General features: G+C 35.3%; 1 protein-coding gene across 20 annotated transcripts; it reads left to right on the plus strand.

Moving 5' to 3' along the window:
• The first annotated feature begins 1,614 nt into the window (after window positions 1-1,614).
• LOC108762139 (apomucin) lies at window positions 1,615-18,056 on the plus strand. 20 transcript variants are annotated; one of them, XM_018508985.1, is made up of 7 exons: window positions 1,615-1,791; window positions 11,775-11,866; window positions 12,913-14,805; window positions 14,869-14,916; window positions 15,151-15,249; window positions 15,381-17,575; window positions 17,650-18,056. In XM_018508985.1, exons 2-7 carry the CDS (start codon window positions 11,800-11,802, stop codon window positions 17,941-17,943), a joined length of 4,596 nt encoding a protein of 1,531 aa, XP_018364487.1. In that variant the 5' UTR covers window positions 1,615-1,791; window positions 11,775-11,799; the 3' UTR covers window positions 17,944-18,056. The 20 variants fall into 20 exon arrangements, with proteins under 20 accessions (XP_018364487.1, XP_018364492.1, XP_018364481.1 ...); XM_018508990.1 differs by lacking the exon at window positions 14,869-14,916 and adding an exon at window positions 14,824-14,841 and having other exon boundaries at window positions 12,913-14,634; window positions 15,043-15,249; window positions 17,650-18,055; XM_018508979.1 differs by lacking the exon at window positions 14,869-14,916 and having other exon boundaries at window positions 12,913-14,841; window positions 14,980-15,249.
• The last annotated feature ends 4,469 nt before the right edge of the window (window positions 18,057-22,525 follow it).

Here is a 22,525-nt window from a genome sequence, read left to right on the forward strand (position 1 = left end):
AACGATGAATTTTGTAAGATTTATGGATTTATATGTCAGTTGAATTTGTGTATCACACTTAAATTTATTGTTTTGTTTTCTATTATGTGCAAGTATTTAAGTCTACTCTACAATGTGCTCTTTGTTTCCTGTTTCTTGTTTTTTATCTTTTGTTTTTTTCCCCTTTGCAATCGTTTTATCGACAATTATCTTGCTACGTGTGTTTCCTGTTTCTTTCGAAGTTCGTTAACTTTTAAAACAAAAAGATAAGATAAAAAAATAGCAAAAATAGTAAAAAATAGCAAAGAACAAGAAACAGAAAACTAAAAGCACATTGTAGAATAACCATTATAGATAGGTATGAAGACATTTTTTACTGACATTAGATACTCAAGTGAATGCGCAAATATTTAAAAAATCTTGTTGATTCATAAGTATTCCCTGCAGGGCTCTTGACTCGTTACATCAGCGTAATTCTCTTCTTAATAATTCATTTTTTAATATCACTATTAGATTTTCATTACGGTTATAAATAGCGGAACCTGTTCCCACGAGCCGCTCCGACAGGGAAAATCGTATCGATGCCGCGATATGGTGAGAAAAAACGTACACGCACGGGTTGGCACAAGAGGTGCATCCTGCGCGATCCAAGGTCGAGAAACAGAAGAGACGCGACGGTCTACATAACTCGATCTTGGATGCTGCAATGGCTTGGATGGCTTTATACTTTCCGTCGACACGCTGTATCTTCAACTTGCTTTCATATCCGTTTTTCACGAGATCGGCATGCCGCAATGACGACGAGGGTCCTCCTTGCGCGCAAGCCTTGGGATATGCTCAACTTGGCTTTTATCAGTATCGAAGTCTTCACGCACAAATGAAACCTGCTCTGTACCATTATTCCTTAATTGATTGATAATTATCTTGCACAAAATGATATAAAGGTATCACTGCTAACTGTCCTCAAAAAGAAATACTATTAGACTTGATGTTGCACGCAAGAAGTATACTTTACGTAATTACACTTGTTACAACTGAATAACTTGAAACATATATATATATATATATATATATATAATATATACAGTATACACACACACATACATATATATAAATTACAAAAAAGAATATCCGGTTAGGTAGACGCGAAAAAATTAAAGTATCGTTTCGTTTCCAATTGAGTGACATTTTTTGCTAAAAGGAGATAATCAAGAAGAATTGAGGGACTCAATTATCTGTATAATATTTTGTCTTTCACGTTGATGCATGAGAGAGAGAGAGAGAGAGAGAGAGAGAGAGAGAGAGAGAGAGAGAACCTACGCTAATTCTATAGAGCGATAACTAGCTTGAGTGCGAGAAATGCGATTGAACGGAGAACTGGACAGTGTCGCATTCTCCGATGAAGAGGTGCGAATTCCTGGACGGTATCGGTTCTCGTGTGTAATGTGTAACGATCGGAACACGGTTTGTGCCCCCTTCCACACCTGGACGCAGCCACTATTCCTTCTCGCGTGCACATACACACGCGTGTTGGTGCTCCACGCACACCGGCAAGCCAATTGGAGAGTCAAGTCTTGGCCAAGTCTTTATAAGTAGGAGCCATCCGCGTCCTCAGGACTTACTCCCTCTCGGGAACGTGCCACGATCAGCAACCGATTTTCAGAATAGTTAGTAAAAAGTTTGTAAAGCCAACCAGGCTCACGCTCCACGAATTTCCGAACGACGAGGATTCAAAGGAAACAGAAGGATTTGTGAGATGACGAACGCGGACGACTAACAAATGACGGAATTCTTTGCTGAATGCATCGAAATGTAAGTCCACATACTCCTTTTTCATATTTGTGAAGATGAATGGAAACCAACGCTTCTGTCATTTTTGGTTTAGCAATAAGCTAAAAAGTAAGATTTTTTTTTAACGTGTGTTATAGATTGTGTATTTTTTGAAAATTTTTGCAAATTTGAAATGTATTTGTTAGCAAAAGTGATTAAATCATTAATCTCTAGGAGATTGCATATGTATTGCGAAAAATTTAATGAGAATTATAAGATGTACATTTTTTGTTAATTTGCGCGTTTGTATTTATTAATGAAAAGTGATTAGATCATTAATCTCCAGGGGGTTGCATGATGGCGAAAGATACTTGTACCGGTCAATGAATAAATGTTTGGCGTTTAAATAATTAAGAGAATAAATCTCGTTTGAATCGAAGTTAATTTATAGTATAATTTTTCGGAATCATCATAAGCGGTCACGCAAATATAATTTATTGTCTGCAGTTCTGAAACTTCGTAGAAATATATCGTTGGGTATTTCTTCGCTTCCTTGGGAAATAGATTGGCGGATATTTAACGAAGGCTTTAGAGGGAGTGATTAGCATAAATTTCGACGTCCGAGGCGTTACTGGTCGAAAATTTAAGCAGCCTCATAAATACATAGCGATTATGATGCATCAGATAACGGAGATCGGTTCGATCATGCGTTGGTGTCGATAATTGATAACCAAATGATGCGTTAAGTTCCTCAAATGTATATTTCTAATTTTTTTAATAGCAAAATAATTTGCATAATTATTGCGTTTAGCGTTACTAATATACTACATATTTTATAGTGATAAACATAGTAACGTTTATACATTTTTGTAAATGTAAAATTTTTCTTACATTGCAGCGCTTTTCATTCAGCTCTTGAAATCAAAAGCTTAATTGATTATTACAAGTTAACAGGTATAGCAAAAGTATCAGAAGTCTCATAATTTAAATCGAAGCTATTTTATTGCTGAGATTAATCACGATATATGTATAATGGATACCTTATTTCCGATAGTTATCTATAATTAATAGCCATTAGGATTCCATTAAACTAGTTAAACTGTTAATATTAATACATAACGATCACTTGCAATTTTACGTCTTAAACGTATAATTGAATGTGATTGTGTTTATTGCGGTAATAAAATATGAAAACAGTAATTTAAATGAAACCCTCGTTTTAGTAATTTCCATCGTGAAATTATCCGATATCATCTAATAATATACGTAAAAACTTGAAACACGAACACTTGATGCAATAGCTTTCATACCTCATACTTTTATAATCATATTTTCATATCCTAAAATTTATATCAAGAAAATGCTATTGGCATTTAGCGTAATAAAAAGTCTTTGGAGCTTTGGTCGAAGATCAATGTCGAGCGTGTAATCGTTATGTGGTCATGACACTGGTCATCACGTAACTGTTTCACCCGGTCACAAGCGGGTCTTACAATACTCGTAACATGCCCACAATGTAAATGACCGTTGCCGAAATATTTCCCCGCTCGATCGCGAATTCACGTCACGATCTGAACGGCTGCTGTATTTGGCTCGACATTCCGCGCTTCGTATGCTCGGCTCGAGCACGGCCGGTCAATCCGTCGTTCGATCTTGGCATTGAAATAACCGATCGGCCAAGAAATAAACAGGCATGCTCGCGGGCGCATAATGCATTATGTACGTTTGTGTAGCATTTCGTAATCTGTAGACGGCAACAGCCTTAAGTGATACCGGTCTTAAAATTAATTTTCGGTCTGATGTATCATAAAGAAACACCGCACGTGCACTGTGTAAGTATCGAGCGAATCATGCGGATTTCATCCCAACATATTACTTAATTATTGCTGCACAAAATGCGCATTAAAAATTGCACGTGTAATAAATAAATATTTGCTACAAGCAATGATTAGGATAAATGAGAAAAGTATATTAGATATTTATGGATATATTGCAGTATAAAATTTGTTACGATAAAATATGTAAAGTGAATCACGCAACTTTTTCTATTTCTTTTAATGATCAAAAATGGTTTTACTAGCAAAATATTATATCGATAATATTTTGGGAGTAAGACCACTTTTTTTAATCATTAAAAAAAAACAGAAAAAATCACGTGATTCACGCGGCACTCTGTATTTTTTATTATACAGTTTTCACAATTAAATAGAGGAATTCTAAAAATAAATAATTAATTAATAATTTTTAATACTAACATAAAAATAGTTGTCACATTATTTAAAAATAAGAAATCAACATAAAAGAACCCTGTGTAAACCTGTTACAAAGAACAATCTTTACAAAAGAAAACGTGTAATTATAAAAAATTTTTTTTCGTTACGTGATACAAGGAATGTTTCCATTATTAACAATATTTTAACGAGCAACGTTTCCAGAGAGTTCAGCCTTGCGCAATTATTCCAAAATGGAAGATAAAAGTAACCGGAAGGAAAAATTCGAAATTGACTCAACGGCAACTATACACGCGCTTGTTTAATCACAATCTGTACATAGAAAAAAAAATCAGTAAAATCTTACCGATTATCATCCATACGGCTTAAAATTATTTTTATATTCAATATTGAATTTATCTATAAAATTCTATAAATTACGAAATAAGAATAAAAAATAAATGCACATACACGCACACATTTAAATACTGAATATAATTTATCTACGTACACAAGTTATTATAAATTATTGTTTAAAGAAATATAAAATTTACATTATGTAGGTATATATACACACATATATATATATATATATACATATATTTCCAGTTACGTTATATTATACCAGCTCAATGTGATCATTAATTGCACCAAACAAGGTTCTTACTATGAACATACCGATTCCATTGATTCACCGCGGCTAGTAATTATGCTCTGTTTATGTCTACGTAATTCACACCTGCAGCTTTCTCATTTTCTTAGAGATATGTAGCTTGTATACCAAATAGCCTTGAACCTTACACGCGGAGCTAGTGTCAGTGACGGATTTACGCACGAAGCATGATAGATCTTCGGGATACCTACGGGGTGATTGTAGTAGCAAATGAAAGAGACATTGAAAAAAGAGGTGTAGAGACTTGTAAAGAGGATGGTAGAAGCTGAAGAGTTAGGAAAAGACGTATACAACTTACAAGGATCCCTTTAATTGCGACGTGTCACTGCAAGAGGAGTTTGGATGATGTTGCTAGCCACGAAGAAATCCACAGAGTACAGTTGACGAACGTCAAGTAAATTTTTATAACATTATGCTACGCGCTATTAATTCAGCGCCAAGTTTATATTGCGCTTGCAAATGAAAATTTTTCACTTTATAAAAAAAATATTAATAGCATATATAAGCAGCCAACTATACTCATGCAATATATATTACATATACACATATATATATATATATATGTATAATATATCACATAAGTTAGTTATACATTTAAAGATTTATATTAATTTCCCTAAAATAAATAGTGCAAATTAAAAATATTTTACATTTTCATAAAGATTATATTATATATTTATCCTTTAAATCAATATGTAATTAAATTTGTAGAAATAATTAATTATGAATTTTATTTATTTTAACGGTAATTTTATTCCAAATTTTAAAGAAGAGAGTCTAAAGATTCTCTTAAATAAAAATAAGTTATTACAAGAACGAAGGACTCTTAATTTAAAAACAATAAGGAAAGAATAAAGGAAGAGAATATTGTTCTTAAATAAAAAGTCATTCAAGAATGAAATCTTTCTATCAAAGATACACTTATGTTGAATTGTACATATTTACAAATAAGCAATATTTCAGTAATAATAACATGCCACAATAATCAATGCAGTTATCGCTAGCTATTTTAAGAGGAATTCATCTTATACCTTGATTTCATTGAATACTGCAAGGTTGTATTACATTGTATTGCTGAATAATAGAAGGTCCTGTCGCGATTTGAAGAAAAATTTACCTTATTTTTTATAATAATATATATTTAATATAAATAACTGATATAAACGGGAATATATAAATCCTATTGTTATTGTTTTATAAAAATATTTAAGTATTTTAATGCGCGCGCGCACATTTCCTGAATAGAAGATATGTTTCTTATAATGTTTAGTGAATGTCCTTTCAGTAATTGTTACAATTTATTCCGGATTCTGTATGACTTCTCATTATTCCGACGCCACTGTACATACACTAGAATACATATCGGTAGAGAGGGCAAAAGTGGAATTGGCGGGAGAAGAAACGACCTTGCTACTTTCCACGGCAAGGTTGCACTTAGGCCGTACGCATGCTATCATAACAGCTCAGGTTCACTGTACCGCATCATCGCCCGCAGACTGAGATATTACTATTTCCTTCGTCACGATATAACAGGTTGTGTCTCGATTAGCTTTTGTTTCTGTCTGAATGCACACCACATAAGTTGTAATTTTGAGCATTTACTTTACAAAATTTCCCAAAGCAAACTTTATATATTTGCTAATGCAACTTATTAACAATTTTGAAAAGTTAATTTTGCGTTATAAACATTCGATATAGTATTGTCGGTATGTCCTCCAACTGTTCGGTTCTGAATAAAAAATAATAATCGCACGCCACTTATCCTTCATTATTCATAAAAAATGCTTGCGATGAATCAAATCGAACGTCGACTGCGCAAAGAACGTATAGACTCAAGGATCGGGAAATATACACTTACATTTTCTGCCAATTTTCTATTATTACGGCGTTATCAACGATGTTTGGCGACAAGGTTGACTATAGATTACTATTTCTTAAAACATGTTCCACGCAATTAACAAGCATCTGTGTCGAGAATTCCAATAATCGTTTTTAATTCGAGGCCAAACTTCGTTTCACGCGTGAAGTTATTCGAATTGAAAAAACTGGTTTTTAAGATAAAAATCGAGAAAGCATCTACATATTATGCGATTCAAAAAGATATACTTCTAAAATTAATTATATTTTGAATTATATCAGATTTATAATTAATTTATAATAATGTTTAATTTTTAAGGATCATGCAAATTAATGACGAACTATGTACGTTAAAGGAAAGAATATTCTTATAAAATGCAAAAAGAGTGTCGTTGTGAAGTACATAATTATATACCTTCATTATTCTATAAAAAGCCTCTCTCTCTCTCTCTCTCTCTCTCTCAATTTGCAATCTTATTATCAATCTTTCTGATAAATGATAAGTCAAGTAATAATTTATTGCCTTTAATGGGGCAATCTCGAAACTTGTCAAACTTGTTGGTACGGCTGTTAATAACGATATTGAGTGACACTCAACCACTATTAATTAGATTATCGGCTCTTTACGATCGATTATCCAGACTAGTAAATTTCTTGTCCCATCATTTTCATAAACAATTTATCGTTAAATCTTTAAAGAATGAAAGAAGAAGGAGAAGAAGGTGTGCAATAACTGTCGATAATTACAAAGTTAATTAATGTAATCTGAACGCTATCATGTTAATTTTTTCTAAAGTCCCTCCCTAAAGATGATAAAGATATTTTCGATGATGCGATTAGAAAAATTACACATTTCTGTTTTGTATTTCATTATCGCACTGACATTTGTTATTAAGAGCATTTAGGTTCGTAATGTCTCGATTTGATTTTTTACAGTTCATCTACAAATAAGCTAATTATTATTTATTCAATTAATTTTATTCGTTTCTGTCAAATTTAAAACTCTTTCTAAACTGATAAACTCAAGAGTCGTAATGTAAATACATGCTTAGGTAAGCGCGGTAAAGCCTTTTACGCTTGATCGAAGATGCAGAAATCAAATACGCTTATCGCGAACATTTAACTCACGATAAGCATTTGATTTCTGCATCTTTGATTGCGAACTTTCTTTATCTGTAGATATACCTCAGACATGCAAGTTAAATATGTACACTATTTATAATAATAATCAGTACGCGTTAATGAACACTTAATGTTTTGTGAAGATATCGGATAGCGTTATCATCAATTTTCCTATTTTCAGATGTTCTAATAAAAGAAACGCAATATATACGATTCAATTTACATTTAAATCGAGTTACCGCTATGATGATACATATACTAATATCAGTGATTACATATATTAGTGAAGGCAAACAAACTGGAAGGCCAATTGCATCTAGATTACTTTATGTGATCAAAAATAGCATTTTACCATGACGTGTTAATTCTCGAATGGTAATACATGAACAATAATTAAATAAATAGTTTCACGTATTTGCATGTTTGAGAACTTATGAAAGATTCGATATATAAATTCTATCGGCATTGCGCTGCATGAAAGAGAAAGAAAGAGAGAGAGAGAGAGGGGGGGGGGGGGGGGGGGGGGGGAGAAAAGGAAGCCAGTTAATTCCGCGATGTCGATTCTTACCAGTCGAGATATCCATCGGCGAAGGGCGGGTTAATTGCACGACAAACCGCGGAGATACGCTGGACACGTTGTCCTTGAAATGCGTCCGAGGCTGCGAGTTCGTTTAGATTTAATTCCCCGAAGTAGCAACAACAGCAACAGCAACAGCAACAGCAACAGCAGCAGCAGCAGCAACAGCAGTAGCAGCAGCAGGTGGTAGACCTGTTTGAAACGGTTTATAAATAAGCCATGTTACCCTCTTAACAGCCTGTCATTACTTGCGCGTATCTTCGAACCGTCTGGCATTTATATCCGCAGCTTAGAGTATCCGTTTACACTTTGATAGTAAACGATAGTAACAGCCGAACGGCTATCCTCATTATGCTTTATGCACGCAGCGATGCGCCACGCAACAAAATGTATCTGCAATATTTTACGATAGACAACGTGGAATCTTGCACAACGTTAATTGCCTATAAAAGAGATGAATAAGAAATAAATGCACGTTGTAATTGTAACAATAAATGACAGAACCAAACTAAAATACTTATTGGTAATAGCCAAAGGGTACTTAATTACTCTCATATTACAAAATACAATTTCTCTGTAAAAAGAATCATGTATAACCAAGTCTAAAATTTAACTAGCAAATAAAAATTTCTTTTTCGATTAAACTAAACTTTGCTTATTTTCTTTGGAATTTGCATTTAATAGATATATGTATATATCACAGAGCAAATGTTATATATATATATATATACACACTATAGGGTGGCTCTTATTTACCTTTGATGAAAATATTTTTTCGAATTTTGTTTGCGGCATTTCCCAAACTAAAAATTTTTTTAAAGGATATGAATTAGATGATCAATTCTTGCAAACAGACCCATCAACTTGTGGTCTGAAAACACTAGTTTCCAAAAAGGGCTGGAAGTAGTGAATAAACTACGAGTTATTAATGATACGGTAGAAAGGGGTGTTCAATTGATGGAAAATTTTTTATAATAGATTATTCACAAAGAACGCAGGACAAGCACAATATATTTTGTAAATTGTGAATGATTACCACCGTCGGTTTCTCCGACTATAAAAAAAAAAGACATTGTCTAAAAAGATATAAAATCTTATAAGAGACTGAAAGTTATATAATAAAAATAATCTATATAAAATGTGTTAATTTGTAATTATCTTAATTCATTACATTAAGATATGATAAAATAGTCTATTATATATTATTAAGATACAATAAAATATAATGTTCTAAATTTTTCTCAAAAACAAATTACTTTTTAATCTTAACTATAGCATTTTATATCAACGGTTTCTAATATTTTTTTAATAAATTATAATTAAAATTTTAGCATTTTATATCAACGGTTTCTAATATTTTTTTTATAAATTATAATTAAAATTTTCTAAAATGACCCTTCCAAGTTAAAAAATCAAGAATATATATTATATTTTTATATCTCCCTTATTTAAAAATATTCAAGTCAATTAACAAGATTATTAACAATTTTTAATCTATTTCCTGTTTTTTTTTTATTTTTCTCGAAAATCGTTTGTCATACGAAAAAAATAAATAGGACTTAAAATATGCCCCATATTCAAATCTACAACTTTTGTTTAAAACTTTTTTTGATAAATTTAATAACTTAGAAGATATTCAAAAAATCAATGATTTTTTCATTTTACAATAAAGTTCGGAGGCCCGGCGGCACGTTTTCCTCTTATCCGATTGGAATGAAATTTTACACAGATTTTTTTTTTCTTAAATTGGAATTGTTTTGAGGGGTGCCGCAAAAAATATTCGAAAGTCGAAAATAAGAGCCACCCTAATATACACCTATAGAACTAAGCGCGGTTAAGTTCTATTGATGTTTTTTTTTGATCTATTATTTATTTTGCATCCACTAGCATTGATGTTCAGCATGTAAAATAGATTGCATGCTCTTTCGCATAATCGTAAACACACCTGTGATTGAAAGCAATGACCACGTGGAATAATTGATTAGCATTCAGCGAACGATCAACGGTGTAAACGGAGCCTACAATATCGCGCCATAAAATGTTTCATTCAACGCTGCGGAAATTTCTCTAAGAATAATGTTTTATAATGTAGGTTATTCACACGAATTTAATATGGTAATTTAACAAAATGTCAGCATCAATTGTAGCGTATATTAGATAAAAGTTTGAAAATTTAAATATCTTATCTCCAATCCATGTCTTCATTTTCTTCAAAGAAAATTTAATTTTTATATTAAAAAAAAAACAAATTTTTTTTTCCTGAAATCGATCAAGTTTAATATTAAACACGCTATTAAACGTGTTCTAAAGATTATAAAAAGTATGAAATAAATTGTATGAAACAAATTTTGCAACGTGCGATTGGCATTGACAATTAATTCACAATCTGTGAACGTGCTGTCACGGTAAAGTTATGGATACTCTGCAAGAAGACGTAGTTTGATGTTACGTGGTTATCGCGTAATAACATTCTTTTCACTAAACGAAAAGAAAAGATCATCAAACGAGATTGAAACAGGTTTAAATTATCCTCTATATATTACCGCATATCTCTTTTCAGTAATAAAACTTTTTACTTTTGTTTAGAATGTTTAGATGTTAATGGTAATTAACATTTAACAAAAAATTTAGAATTAATAATAAACTATATCTCTATATCATCGCCTATAGCGACTTATGCTAGCATTTATGTTTCCTGTTGCATAGATCTCACAATTAGTTTCTCACCGTTGCTCGTAATTTTCATCTTGATAAACAGCAGCGAACTGCATATACTTCATCGATAGAGCTGCAGATAATTGAAGAGATAAGATGCGCATGATGACGTTTTTTGATGGAAGCTTTAACATGCTTTAAGATGCTCTCTCGTTATCGGATAAATCATTAAACAGAAGTGGATAGCCGTTCTTCGAAACAGCAGGATCAATAACCAAAATAGTTAACATACACGGTTAGACTTATAAATTGTTCGGCAAAAAAACCAACATTTCTTCTGAAATCTAAACATAATATATGTAATAAATAAATTGTGATTACGTCATCATGTTTTTATTTAATCAAATAGAAATAACATAAACAGGTCACAAAATTAAAATTATTGTAAACTGTTCTTCCAAATTCCTTCGATTTCATCTATGTAACATATTTATATGCATATACATATGTATACGTATATATGCAAATAATGTAACAGTTCTGTTAATTTATAAGATGAATAAATATGTGGATAATAAGTATGATATATATTCAAATTTTCATGTCGCTCGTTAGACATGCTCATTTCAAAAATCCAGATCATGTTTTATTTATAGTACAATGAAAGATTAATGAAAGTGTTATAAAGTTGAGAAAAAATTTTCAACTAAAAAATTAAAACTCTTTAACTGTCGATAATTAATAGAAAAAAGTTTTCGTTTATCAAGCAGACTATGATGATAACTTGCTTAATGATATTTGCGAAACTTATCTTTGATTCTTCATTAAAAATTTGTACTTTAAGAAATATTGTCAATTATTCCTTTATTTTAACAAAATATATTTTTTTGCATTATAATGATTAATAATTTTATTATGTTTCTGATTATAGATAAAGTTGGATACATACACAAAAGATGTGGAAAGTTCGATCGATTTTGAGCATTTTCACGATATTGCTCATAATAAGATTTACAAAAGCTGGTGAGAACTATTTATTTATTTTTTCAGTAAATAATATTAGACCGCATTGTGAATATACAGTCTGTTCAATAAGAAAGTGTCTGCCATAATCAAAAAAATATAAAAATTTAGATTAATTTTTTTTTTATTGAAGTACTCATTATTAGCTATTGCGCAATTACCTAATATCGTGTCCAATCACCTCCATTACTGATTATTGCTTAACACCTTTTTTCCATACTTTCGACGAGCTTTTCTGCATATTCGTTTGGCAAAGATCGCCATACCTTCTTAATTTGAATTGACAGCTGCTTCACCGTGTACACTGGCTTTCCTTTGAGTTTCATCTTCATGTACGACCACACATTTTTAATGGGATTAGCATCTGGGGACATTACCGGCCATTCCATCGTCGTAACGTTATTTTCATCTTTTCACGCTCTGCACAGTTTGTTGCGATGTTTAGGATCATTGTCTTCTTGCAACACATAACTTATTCTATCAGAACCATAAAACTTTTCAGCAAACTATATAAACTATATACTGCGCAAAAGAGCATGCAATAAAGCTTCAACCGAGTTCAGGAAGATGTCGCTGCGGTCGCTCTTTGTAGAATAACGAGCGTCACTTTCTTATTGAACAAACTGTGTGTACAAATAAATATTAAATAATATTTCAATGTGAATTTATATACATAGTCAGTTCTATAACTGACGAGCGCCGAAATAATTTTCGATTTTAGAATACAATCTTAAACTGAAACTGAGATAGTAATATCACAAATTAAATTGACAAGCACTTTAATGATACTGATGCTAATAAGTATTGTAAAAAGCTATAAATAATTTATTACGAAAAGTTATAGAACTGGATATGTATAGAGATTCACATCAAAATATTATTTAATTGTAAGTACTAAGATGTGTTTAATCTTTCTTTATTTTAATCTTAATTTATTTAAAAAAATTAATACAAGATAAATTTTTTAATATGTAAAAATCGAATAAATATTTAATCAATTAAGGCCAACTTAAATTTGAGTGTTTATTAATCGTATTGAATTGCAGATTATTACGAGTATAATCGAGACCAATACCGACAAAGCAATGCTCCCTTTAAATGTACAGAAGAGGGTTACCATCCCGATCCGCGTGACTGCAGAGTTTACTATAGATGTGTAGATTGGGGCAACGGCAGTCCGCTGACGACCTTCAAGTTTGAATGCGGAGTAGGCACAGTGTTCTCCAAGGATAAGGGAGACGTTTGTACGTATCCAGAAGATAGTGGTCGACCTGAATGTGGCAGCTCCGAGAATGAACTTGATTCGAATGTACAAGATCCTCCTTCTCCTACATGGACAACAACAATACGAACAACTATGTGGTCACAATCAACTATGATACAGTCCCCAATAACTAAACCATCTACAATCACAACTGAAGCTGCGACAACAATAAAAAAACCAGAAACAACAATACTACCACCATTAACAAATCGGCCACCTATAGACGAACCGGAGGATAACGTTGTTAATTGTCAAAATGGATACCAAAAATGTATACAAGAAGGATTTTTAGCAGATACTTGTGATTGCAGAAAATTCTACAGATGTGTAAACGAAGGTTACGGAAAGTTTACAAAATATGAGTTTAAGTGTGGAGTGGGAACTGTTTGGGATCCAGAAATTCAAGCATGTAATCACGCTTGGGCTGTTACAAGGAAAGATTGTAAGCAGAACTTGGAAAGTGGGGATAATAATGGACAATGGAACGGTGACACTGGAGACAACAGTGGACAATGGAATGGTGATACTGGTAGTCCAGGACAACCTGGAGATCCAAATGGTCAACCAGGACAAACTGGAGATCCAAATGGCCAACCAGGACAACCTGGAGATCCAAATGGCCAACCAGGGTCACCGGGTAGTCCAGGCTCTCCGGGATACCCAGGAACACCAGGTTCTCCAGGCACTCCAGGTTCACCGGGTAGTCCAGGCTCTCCGGGATACCCAGGGACACCAGGTTCTCCAGGCTCTCCGGGATATCCGGGGACATCACCGGGTTCTCCAGGCACTCCAGGTTCACCAGGTAGTTCAGGCTCTCCGGGATATCCAGGGACATCAGGTTCTCCAGGCTCTCCGGGATATCCGGGGACACCGGGTTCTCCAGGGACTCCAGGTTCACCGGGTAGTCCAGGCTCTCCGGGATACCCAGGGACACCAGGTTCTCCAGGCTCTCCGGGATATCCGGGGACACCGGGTTCTCCAGGCACTCCAGGTTCACCGGCTAGTCCAGGCTCTCCGGGATACCCAGGGACACCAAGTTCTCCAGGCTCTCCGGGATATCCGGGAACATCACCGGGTTCTCCAGGAACTCCAGGTTCACCGGGTAGTCCAGGCTCTCCGGGATACCCAGGGACACCAGGTTCTCCAGGCTCTCCGGGATATCCGGGTTCTCCAGGCACTCCAGGTTCACCGGGTAGTTCAGGCTCTCCGGGATACCCAGGAACACCGGGTTCTCCAGGCTCTCCGGGATATCCGGGGACATCACCGGGTTCTTCAGGTACTCCGGGTTCTCCGGGTAGTCCAGGCACTCCGGGATACCCAGGAACACCAGGTTCTCCAGGCTCTCCAGGTTCGCCGGGTAGTCCAGGCACTCCGGGATATCCAGGAACACCGAGTTTTCCAGGCACTCCGGGATACCCAGGGACACCGGGTTCTCCAGGCTCTCCGGGATATCCGGGAATATCACCGGGTTCTCCAGGCACTCCGGGTTCTCCAGGTAGTCCAGGTACTCCGGGATCTCCAGGGACACCGGGTTCTCCAGGCACTCCAGGTTCATCGGGTAGTCCAGGCTCTCCAGGATATCCAGGAACACCGGGTTCTCCAGGCACTCCGGGTTCTCCGGCTAGTCCAGGCACTCCAGGTAGTCCTGGCTCTCCGGGATACCCAGGAACACCGGGTTCTCCAGGGTCTCCAGGTTCGCCGGGTAGTCCAGGTAGTCCAGGCACTCCAGGTAGTCCAGGCTCTCCAGGATATCCGGGAACATCACCGGGTTCTCCAGGCACTCCGGGTAGTCCAGGCACTCCAGGTAGTCCAGGCTCTCCGGGATATCCGGGGACACCGGGTTCTCCAGGCTCTCCGGGATCCCCAGGAACACCGGGTTCTCCAGGCACTCCGGGTTCGACGGGTAGTCCAGGCTCTCCGGGATACCCAGGTACACCGGGTTCTCCTGGCTCTTCGGGATATCCAGGGAGACCGGGTTCTCCAGGCACTCCAGGTTCTCCGGGTAGTCCCGGCACTCCAGGATACCCAGGGACACCGGGTTCTCCGAGCAGTCCAAACATTCCTGGATCTCCTGGAAATCCAGACTCACCGAACTCATCTGTTAATCAACCGTCAACAGGTACGATAACTTAAAATATTATATATGTGTATATTATAATTTTACTATTAGTAAAAATTTTACTATTAGTAAAAATTTTACTATTAGTATAAATAAAATCTTGTGTGTGTGTGTGTGTGTGTGTGTTTTAGGTATTTGTACAGTAGAAGGCTTTTTCTCTGATCCACAAGATTGTCGTAAGTTTTATCGATGTGTCGATAATGGCATGTCCTCTTTTATAAAATACGACTTTCAATGTGGTGCTGGAACCGTCTGGGATTCGTCCATTCAGAGTTGCAATCATGCTTATGCTGTACCGCATTGCAATAAAGCAAATGGTGCAATTACAGATAAACCCGACACATCGCTGAATGAAATAAATAGTACAATTGGACCAGATACAAGCAAATTACCATCGCAATCTTCTGAAAGCTCGACTTTCCCATCTACAAAACCAGACATACAATCTTCGGCTCAACCTGATAGCACTACCGGTAATTCCATTGCACCATCTCAGACGACGTCAACTTCTTATTTGCCACCCAGTAGTACATACTCGTCTTCGACAATGCAAGTTACCGAATCTGTTTCTTATGTTCCTCCTGCATCACAAATGACTACTACATCTGTATCTTATTTGCCACCCTCGACTACTACCAACGGAATATCTGAATCTACACCCGAATCTGTTTCATATTTGCCACCTGATACTAGTTCAACAACTACTTTGCCAAGTTCTGCTTCGTCAGCTGCATCTTCACCTCAGAATGAAAAATACAAGTGTACTAAAGAAGGTTTCTTTCCGGATCCTGATAACTGCAAAAAATTCTATCGTTGTGTTCAAGACCAATCCGGATATCAAAAATACGAATTTGAGTGCAGCCCTGGTACAGCATGGGATCAATTAATACAAACATGTAATTATATCGATAAAGTAGCTTCATGTTCATCAGGTAGCAATGAAATCGATCAAGGCCTTGGATCCAGTACTCCTACATCTGAACTTCCTGCCATGAGTAGTTCCACAACTGTTTCTAGTCAAACAATTGCGACTACATCTCCAATTCCAATTTCTACCGAAAGCACTACAACTGTCAGTACTTCAAGTGAAACATCAGACAAAACAGAGTCATCATCGACAACAAGTACTATCACATCTGTTAGTAGTAGCGAAAATCCAGCTTCAGAAAAACCAGAAGAGGTTCAAATGCCTGGTTCTAGTACAGAAATTTCATCCGAATCCTCATCTGAATCTACTTCTGAATCAAATGAAGGATCATCTTCATCTACATCAGAATCACATGCACCAGATTGTGCGACACAAAAGCCGAGCAACGCAATAGTATGCAATAACGAAGGATTTTATCCGCATCCAACTAGGTGCGATAAGTTCTATCGCTGTGTCAATAATGGCAATGGTTTCAATGTATATCATTTTGACTGCCCACCAGGCACTATTTTTGATTCTAGCATCAGTGTATGTAATTATCCTGAATCTGTTTACCCCGCAAAAGATTGTACGACTGGAAATACTTCAACCAGTGTAGAATCGACAACTCAATCCGGAACGCCTGAACAATCGACATCAGAGGCAACTGCTACTGTAGCTGCACATGGCACAACTCAGCAAACAGAAGAAAGTACAATCACAACGACTGAGCTTGGTACGTCAACTTCAGAAGAAAGCGCTTCTACTTCTACAGAATCAACGACATCAAATTCGCTACCGGAGAGTAGCGAAAGTATGATAGAGTCTACGACTGAATCAACTACTGCCACTACAGAAACTGCTATCGATTCTAGCACTTCTGAACAAAGTAGTGAAGCTACAACTGAAGCTGCTCCTTCCACAGAATCCGGAATGTCTACGACCGAGTCTCAAGAACAATCTACGGAATCCCAGGAACAATCGACAACTGAAGAATCCCAGGAGCAATCAACAACAGAGTCAAAAGAACCATCTACTACAGAAACTCAAGAACAATCAACGACCGAATTACAGGAACAATCCACGATAGAATCTCAAGAACAAACGACTGAATCATCAGAATCGACAACAGCGGAACAAGGAGCACCTTGTTCTATAGGCAATTTAACTGACGATCAAATAACTCTAGTTTGTCCCTCTGGCTTCCGAAGGCATCCGAAACATTGTAATCTATTCTATCAATGTACTTCCGAAGGCAACATGGAAATAAAGATTCTCGTATTGAGTTGTCCCGAAAATACCATTTTTGACGAGAAAAAGATTCAATGTCTATCCGAAAGTGAAAGCAGTCAGCCATGCATGGGAACCAAGACAAGTGCCAGATTTTATAGAAGATTAGAAGATCATGCTTTATCACCTGTAAGTATTTTCAATAATCAACTAAATAAACTTATAACAAAAATATTCATTGCAAAATGTTTTTTCAATTTTAGGTAAAAGTATCGTCAAATCAGCTTTGTCCGCAAGAAGGACATTTTCCTTATCGACAAGGTTGCAGCAATACCTTTTACAAGTGTAAACGCGATGTCCGAAACAGTTTACAGGGATACCTCTATAAATGTCCCGAAAACTTTGTTTATTGGTCGGTCTCTAGAAGATGCGAACGTGTGACACGTCTCCCAATGTGTTCGCATTTGTCGTATAGAGATAAAATTGACTGGAATGATCGATGGCAAATACCGACCGAAGATTTTAATCTTTCCGCCAGAATGTTACACTTCTCTTGATTGCTTTATGGTATTTCCTATATTTTACACTCTTAGTAAATACGAGTTGCAAATTAGCCATAATAATGTCTATAGAAAACATATATTCTTTTTAATTAATTGCCATTCTCGATGAAAATTTGGAATAATTGAATATACAAGAAGAATTAGTGAAATTACAATATTATCAAATTAATAATGATGGATTATTAAAAGTAAATATGTTATAGAGTAATTGCATATTTAAATGAATGATTAATACAATGTGTGTATGATGTTTGTTTATCTTTTTATAAGTTATAAAACATTCCTAAAATAATATTCTAATTAAACTTTTTGCTTATTCTGATGCAAAAAGTTATTTTTGCTAGTGCAAAAATATGTAATATTATTAATTTCCAATAATTTCCAATACTGTATGACATTTAACAACATGGCTACGGAAGATCTCGATTAAAAATTTAACAATAGATCTTCGGCAGTCGTCTTGGATGAATTATTGTCAAACTGCCATTACGCAATCTTTAGTCAGTAATAGTTATGATGTTGAGTCTATATATATTAATAATACTATTAATAATTATTGACAAATGTGATTAACTTTGCAATGCGTGAATCGAATACAAGAACAAATTTTGATTATAGAATTGGGGGATTATTTATTTTTGTTAATATATCATGTAATTCAAATTATTATTATTTCGTTATTACTAAATATCAAATGAAAACATATATAAAAGGAAATATATTTGCTAAAGTAAATAATTTCCAATTTTCATAGAATTATCATTCAGTATCATTATTTTCAATTACTAGTATTTGATACTGGGGATGGTTGTGGGACTTGTATGCAATATTCTGATTGTATAATATGCACAATATGCTATTTTATATATTTATTAATTGAATTTCATATCTCGCATAGAAAATATTCATGAAAGGCACATCATTAAAAAATGTAGAATTTTGCTAAATGTGGCAGCTAGTTATTTAGGATATATCGTGTAAAAATATTCACGCGCAATGTGCACGCGTTTTGTATATATCTTGACAAGTAATTTCTCGTAAGAAGTCAATGCTTTCTCACGAAGTATTCTAATGCATTTATCGAGATATTTATAGTATATGAATAAATTAAGATCAATACTTGTTCACTTAATTCTGTGACGTTTGCGTGTTTATATTTGATCTCTACATAAAATTTGTATTAATAAATCGTATGTGTGTGATAAGAATCATTATTTTATTTTCCCGTCCTCTTACGTCAAAATACTTTTTAGTTAAAAATTTTGCTTAATATTTCTTCTAAATATGCATTTATGTATCACCAACCACCATCAGTAGATGAGATAAAATACTAAATAGTTAAAATTACTTTTCTTTGTACAGGAGTATGAAAAATTAGAGTTCAAAAAAATTTACTGTATATTAATAACGTGTCTTCCCAGAATTTATCATATAGCTAGAATAAGAAATAATAAATAATCATTAATAACATATCGAGATAAAAAAACAATTTTATACAGATAGAAAATGATACTCACCCCGAAGATTGCTCCGCCGGTGCCTGATGTCTCACCCAGATCACAGGACACTCGCGAAAAACACTCGCAGATGTATACTTAATATACTACAATCGCGCGCGGATTAATGATTATTAATAAAAGTCGACCGCGCGACACTATCATACTCCACGTTTATACAACGTCCATTAATGTCAACGATATACTTATATTACTTCAAAAATAAATGCGCGACGCGACGAACCGGCTGCGATTCGTTTATATTCACTTAAATCGGCGACGAAGATACGTTAGCTTCCCTCTTGGATTATTTTTACACAGAGAGACTTTGTTCAAGTATCTAAAAATTTAGTTACATACATTAGATATTTTTAAATACTTTTTAAGTTTTTACGCAATATCGCGAAAGATGCATGAAACGAGAAATTTATTAAATTATTATTAATTACACAACACTCTAGTTGTATTATTTTTGTGCGACAATAGCGTCGCGTAAAATTTCTATAAGAATATTAAGTTGCATTTTTTGTAGCTTGTGCAATATCGCATTTGATTGATTTCAAAGTATAATTATTGAGAATATTATATTCAAGCAAAAGAAAAATTTTATGTTAATAAATATTTTGGTAAATATCTAGATCAGGGGACCCCCCCCCAATGACCTTGACCTTGACATATGTTGTCAAGGTCATGACCCTGAGTGACCTTCAACAAGTTTTAGCCGTCGCTCGTTATTCGTTAAAAAGTTATAAACAAAAAAAGTTCAACTATATAATATATAAGAGAATTCATTGCTTTCAAATATGTTTGACAGTCGTTCACTGTACGGGGTGCCGCGCCGACCCTTACGGAAAAAACTCTGAAAATTTCAGTGTTTATACTCAAATTTGAGTGTAAACCCTAAATTTTGGGAGTTTACTCTAAAATTTGTGTGTTTACACTTAAATTTTGAGTGTTTACACTCAAACATTGAGTATATATATATATACACTCAAAGATTGAGCGTTCACAACGTTCATACTCAAATTTGAGTTTACACTAAACATCTAAAGGTTACTCTCAACACTTGGGTATGATAAGCAATAAATGAGCGCAAACCCTAAACCTTTGAGTGTCTTCAAAATTGAGTATATAAACTTAACAGATATTTGAGTTTTAATTTCCATGAATAAGATAAATGCCAAAATATTGAATGTAGATGCCCGCAAATATTTGCGTACTTAAAAATAATGGCGTTTACAATTTAATATTTGTTCTGAAATTTTAATTTGTTTTGAAATTTTTATTTGTTTTGAAATTTTAATATTATTAGAATAAAAAAAGGCCTGGATAGCGGCTACACAAAATATATCTTTATTATTCTGATAACTAATAATACTTAGTAGTACAAAACGAGTACACATAAAACTTATAGCCGTGTACATATATAGCAACTTAAGAATAGGGGTGAAAAACTGAATATAATAATACCGTAACGTGGCATACAAAACCCGCCATGAAACAAGACAACATATATCGAAAAAGAAAAAGCGGCAAAACCAAGAGACAGTCCGGATAACACAGAAAAACTTAAGATTCGTCAAACACAACGCCTGAGTCGTCTACACGCTATGCGCATACCGCGCCCGCTCTCCATAACGCGTTTAAATTATTAAATTGCTGTTGCTAATTTCTAACAAATATTTATTTCTATTCCTACAATAATACTTCCTACATTGTACGTAGAGTCTAAGGGTAAAATCACACGGTGCGGAAAAGAAAATATGTCACAAAAACAACCAATCAGCTTTATTCTGCGTTATTCCGAATAGCGCTAATTGGTTGTTTCAATGGGCGCATTCAGTGGACTCAACAGTTGAGTGCGAGTGCCATGCTCGCTGTTATGAGTGTATTCTCTTAGCTCATCCAATCAGAATTTTAGATCTAGAAGAATATACCAATAACAGCGAGTGCTCACTCAACTGTTGAGTCCGCTGAATAACGCATTCTTTGTTCCGCAATCATTTTCCGCACCGTGTGATTTCACCCTGACACTAAAGTTAACTATCAAGTTGAGAATAAGGGCCATTCCACACAAACTTGCATAGCCGCATAAACATATGCATAAAGAAAATCATCCAATCGTAGTTTACGCTTGGCTTTATGACAGAAATGTGATTGGATAATTTTCTTTATGCATATGGTTATGTGGCTCTGCAAGTTTGTGTGGAATGGCCCTTACACTCAACATCCAAGTTATCGGGTGCCATCCAGTTGGACACGGCTCAATTGGACACGAGCCACTCACAGCGCTTGAGACTACAAAGCTCCTAAGCACCGGTCGCTGTGATTGGTGGTGTCCAATCGAGCCGTGATCAATCGGGATCACCCCCAAGTTATCAAATAACACTCAAGTTGAGAGTTATACTCCGGTTGAGCGTCCAAAATAATCATTAATTGAATGTTACCTTGAGTGTATTTTTTCAGTGTTTTTTAAAGTGTAAACACTCAAATTTTAAGAGTTTTTTCCGTAAGGGGATGACTGCGACTTTGACATATGTCATCAAGGTCATGATCCTGAAAGATTTCCAACAAGTTTTAGGTGGCTTTCATCTTTGACTTTCACCCCCACATCCCTCCTACAAAGGGGCTCACGACTCTCATCTTTGACTCTCAACCCCCTCCAGCCCTGCTTCAGGGCCGCACGACTCTCACCTTCGACTCTCACCTCCCATCTTCCTGCTTTAGGGGCGCACCCCTGGAAAGTTGTGCGCCCCTGAAGCAGGTGTAGGGAGGGTGAGAGTCGAAGGTGAGAGTCGTGCGCCTCTGAAGCAGTGAGAGGGGGGAGGGGTGAGAGTCGAAGGTGAGAGTCGTACGCTCCTGAAGCAGGAGGCAGGGGGGTGCGAGTCGAAGATGAGAGTCGTACGCCCCTGAAACGAATTGATAAAGGCTGCTTTCCTTTTAGGAGACACAAACCGACACAGTATAACACACTCAAACACAGTTTGCCACGCTTAAATGGAACGCGATATGTGCAGTGTGTGTATCGTGTGTACGAACTTTTAATATCTAACCTTAAAAGATTTGAATTTTGATCTTAA

Source organism: Trachymyrmex cornetzi, unplaced genomic scaffold (assembly GCF_001594075.2).
Source record: "Trachymyrmex cornetzi isolate Tcor2-1 unplaced genomic scaffold, Tcor1.1 scaffold277, whole genome shotgun sequence".
Classification (NCBI taxonomy): Eukaryota; Metazoa; Arthropoda; class Insecta; order Hymenoptera; family Formicidae; genus Trachymyrmex; species Trachymyrmex cornetzi.